Source organism: Lontra canadensis, unplaced genomic scaffold, assembly GCF_010015895.1.
Source record: "Lontra canadensis isolate GAN:19392208 unplaced genomic scaffold, GSC_riverotter_1.0 scaffold2036, whole genome shotgun sequence".
Lineage (NCBI taxonomy): Eukaryota > Metazoa > Chordata > Mammalia > Carnivora > Mustelidae > Lontra > Lontra canadensis.
Genome location: NW_022633020.1, coordinates 47 through 4,163, shown reverse-complemented (window position 1 = coordinate 4,163; position 4,117 = coordinate 47). Strand labels below are relative to the sequence as shown.

Sequence of the window (4,117 nt, the reverse complement as noted above, 5' to 3'; positions counted from 1 at the left end):
GGGAAGCCCCAGCACTTCACAGAGTCTCCCAAGAGTCCCTGGACCCAGTAGCCAACCCAACTGGTCAGACACGCCCTAACCCAAGGAGTCATAAGCCCTAACCCAAGGAGTCATAAAACACGGCCTGCCTGGGGAGCACGAGGCAAAGGTAGAGAGAGAGCAAGTGTGAGTGAGCCTGGGCCTAGCCTGAGATGAGGGAAGCTTTAGGGGTGGGAATAAGCTAGAAGAAAATAATCTGAAGGCCTCCAGGACCAAAGACTGGGGTTCTCTATCAGAGCTACCTGCCCCACCTTCCTGGTCACTCCCATGATGGCAGAAAGAGGTGGCCTCCTGGTGGCCCCAATTACACACACGAACCACAGTCACGTGATAACAACCTTTATTGCCCCCAAGAGAAACTCTACTAGGCCTGCTCCATCGACCCTCCAGCAGGACCAGAGAAAAGGGGCCCTGGAGCCCCAAACAACACGCAACACAAAAAACGGCTCAACTCAGTGGGAAGCAATGCCTGCCTCATGCCTGGCTGGCCAGGACGTTCGCAAACTCATCCTGAGTGGGCGGCAACCGGGTCCCCTGCAGTACGCCGGGACAGCGCCAACTGCGAGGTGCGCAAGGGGGCGGGAAGCGGGAGGGGGCGAGCCGAAGTACCCGGGAGGCCAGGGTGCAGGCAGCAGCGGGCACAGGCCAGGTAGCAGGCGGGGAGGAGCAGGCTCACTCCTCCTTCTTGTCCGTGGGGCCGTCTACTGCTGCCTGGAAGGGACAGAAACCACAATGCAAGGGATCGACAGGATGCACCCCTCCCCTTCAGCCCCTGGCCCCTCCACCCTAAAGGCCCAGCTTGCTGCCTTCTCCCTAAGTGACAGGTACCAGGGGAGCAAGGAGCCCCACCCCCCGCAGCAGCACCCGAAGGCCTGCCAGGGCAGGAGTGGCCCCATTCTAGCGAAGGCTGTGACCCTAACACCAACCAGGGAGGTGCAGCCGGGAGCCTCCTCTGTCACTCCTCCCTTCAAGCCGCAGCGCCCCACACCAACCACCATCTTGGGCCCGCGGCAGGCCCTGCATTCCAGTCCCTCCCCAGTCCCAGCTCAGGCCCTGCCCAGTTCTGTATGTATATTCTCTGTGGGTCCTGCCAGTGAGCCCCCCTACACTGAGGCCACCACCAGTCCTCCTCTGGGGCTGGGTCATGCCTCTTCAGCCCCTGTGGTGGCCAAATCTGGGCCGCCAAGCAACAAGGCAAATCGTCAGAACTTAGGGGTGCTTGCCAGGCCGTCACGCCTAATTTCCAGGCCACCTGAGTTTCCACATGCAGCCAATGTGAGGACTCAGGTCCTGGGCGGGGACGGGATAGGTGGGTGGCCCCGGCCCTGCATCAACCCCTCAGCCCACGTACAGGAGGCCGGCTGCCCGTTACAGAGTCTCCCCGCAACAGAGCCCGCGCCACAGACCGGGTGCACATGTGAGCGAAGGCATTCTTCTCGAAGACACTGATGCCAGGGCTGAGGCCAGGCAGGCACGGCACAGGGGCGCGCCGCACGGCCGAGGCCACTTTAGCAAGCGGCTGCCATCTGCCAAGCCACACCCACCCGCCCGAGAAAGGGCCCCAGCTGTTGGCCCAGACTGGCACCGCTCGGCAGGCTCTTCTCTAGACCCGGAGCCAGCAGCAGAGGAGGAAGAAAGGGGGAGCGGGAGACCAAGAAGCCAGCCTGCCGCGGGGGCCCTTGTAGGCTCTGCTGAGGCAGGCTAGTCTGGGGGTGGGCCGGCTCTGGCCTGCGCGGGCGTGGGGTGCGGGGGTACAGGAGTGCAGGGGCTCTGATTCTCTCCAACAGAGCAGACTACACCTGCAGCTGACCTGTAATTTCGCGTGCTCCTCCAACAGGCGGTCGTACTCCTTGGTCAGGCCCTCGGACTGCTTCCGCATGGCCAGAGCCTCGTTTTCAGCCTTCTCTAATTCTGGGGATGGTACCGATGAAGAGGAAAAGGAAACAGAAAGACGGGGTTAGGGAGAGAAAATCCCAGCTGCCGGAGACACCAGAAACAGGTCTGAACGTGTCCCCTCTAAGGCTGTCGAGAGCGCACGCCCCCCAGAAAGCTCCCCTGCCAGCTACCGCGAGGGCCCCCGAAGTGGGGCAGGGCTGGCCAACACAGCTGGGGGAGGCGGGAAAATACCAAGGACACCGTGGCCCATTTGATGGAGGGACTCCCAAGTGACCCCAGGCGCAGGAGACTTCAGGGAGGCTGAGAGCATGGGACGACAGCGTGAGAAGGCTAAGGTGAGAGAAGGCAGCACGGAGCAGACTCTCACCCTCAAAGTTGAGAGCAAAAAGCAAGTTGGGGGGGGGGTCTTCAGGAAAGGAGATGGGGTCACAGCAGGTTCTCCAGAAACACTGCAAGCGAATTCTTTCTGTCCCCGCCCCAAAGACCCTGGCGATGCCACCACCTACAGAGAGCACCGCTCCCCAGGCCTGGTGCCGGCCGAGATGCTCTGGGGTTAGTCTTGGAGCAGCTGGGGCCCCCTGGGCCCCGAGACAGACACTGCACCACTGAGCCCAGCAGCTGTGCGAGCCGAGGGCTGTTTGCTGCCACCCAGCTCCTGAGCCCAAGGGCGAGTTTGTTACTCATACTCCGGCACAAGTGGTGCAGCCACCACTGCGGGAGCATCCAGACTTTCAGGGGCTGGCGACAGCTGAGGTCAATGCTCACTTTGCTTGTTGACGTCCAGCTCGTCCTTCAGCTTCTTCACATCAGCCTTCAGGCTCCTGTTCTCTTCTTCCACCTTCTTCTCGGCATCCCTACCGTCCGACTTCACCCCGCCAACAGCAGCTTCCTAGGCACAACGCCAAGGGCACGGGTTACTTGGGAGGGAGGGAGGGAGGCAGCAGGCAGGCAAACAGGCGATCCAACTCTGTCTTCCCCACGGAGTGCAATTCCTCAAGCGGCCTCGGGTACTTGACCCTTGGGGAATGTCAGTGCAGATGGGCTCCTAGGCCACGTGCCCTGCCTCTCTTCCTCAGCTGCACTGCGGACTTTACCGGTCCAGCCAATGACTCAATCTGCTCTCTTCTGGAGATTTCTGCCAGTCAACCCCAACTGACCAATGACCTGTGTTCCTCTCCCCAGACTCCACAGCTGACTCTGGCCAGGAGCCCCAAACTCATCCCTGCCCATGCAACTCTATCCCATCTATGAATGAACCAGGTCCGTCTACCCATCTCCTTCCCAGCTCAGCTCACACCTCACCTCCTCACACAAGCCTTCCGAGACTGGCTACCTCCCGTCCCTACTCTGTCTCCAGCTGATACAATCCTCAGGAGACCACAGGCCTTACCTTGCACTCTTCTGTGCTAACTGGCCCATGGCTCACAGCACAGGGCTTGGCTCACCGGAGAGTCAGCTCTGTCAAGCAAGAGTCTAGCCCAGATGTAGCACATAGAGACAAGGGAGCACCAACGGTACCCCCGTCCCTGTCGAGTCCCCGGATCCCTCCCCTACACACTCCCGAGAACTACGCCTTCACCTTCTACCCAACCCCTCAGCTTGGCCAACAGCCATAGCGTCACACACTCCCAGCCCAACAGGCCAACAGTGGCCCTGAGGTCCACAGGGAACGTCACACAGCCGAGCCCTGCAGGCAGAACTCACCTTCTTCAGCTGGTCATTCTCTTCCATGTACTTCTTGGCCGCCTCACTAGCACTCTCCGCCTGCTTTTTAAAGGCTTCGTTGGACGCCAGCAGCGTGGCCTGCTGGGAGATGAGAGTCACCAGGCGTCTAAGCAGGCTACAATTGAAAAAGAAGGAAAACTGAGCGGAAGAAAGCAGGGAAAATGGCTGGCAGGAACTCCTCTTCGTTGTTCCTGTCTCAACCCTGCCTCTAGCCTAGACCTGTCCTCTTAGATTGCCAGGGCAGCCAAGCAAGACGCCACCAGCCTGGGTCTGGCAACAGAAGGGAAAAGGCGGAACCTGAGAGCTGTCCTCCTGCCACCAGAATGATTAATACTGCCCCAAAACGGCTGCCCAAAGCTCTGGAGCTGTCCTTCAGTCCCAAAGGCACAGGAAGCAACACACTGATGACACACCCCAGACCAGGCCTAGCTATAGCCAGAGGACCCCAAACCTAGTC

General features: G+C 60.3%; 1 protein-coding gene across 1 annotated transcript; it reads right to left on the bottom strand.

Moving 5' to 3' along the window:
- Positions 1-362: 362 nt before the first annotated feature.
- On the bottom strand, positions 363-3,851 carry LOC116863652 (B-cell receptor-associated protein 31-like; the record flags this gene model as incomplete). Its single annotated transcript, XM_032851039.1, has 4 exons — positions 363-750; positions 1,850-1,950; positions 2,701-2,824; positions 3,640-3,851. Coding segments are annotated over 4 exons (476 nt in total), but the record flags the coding sequence as incomplete, so codon positions are not given.
- Positions 3,852-4,117: the final 266 nt, after the last annotated feature.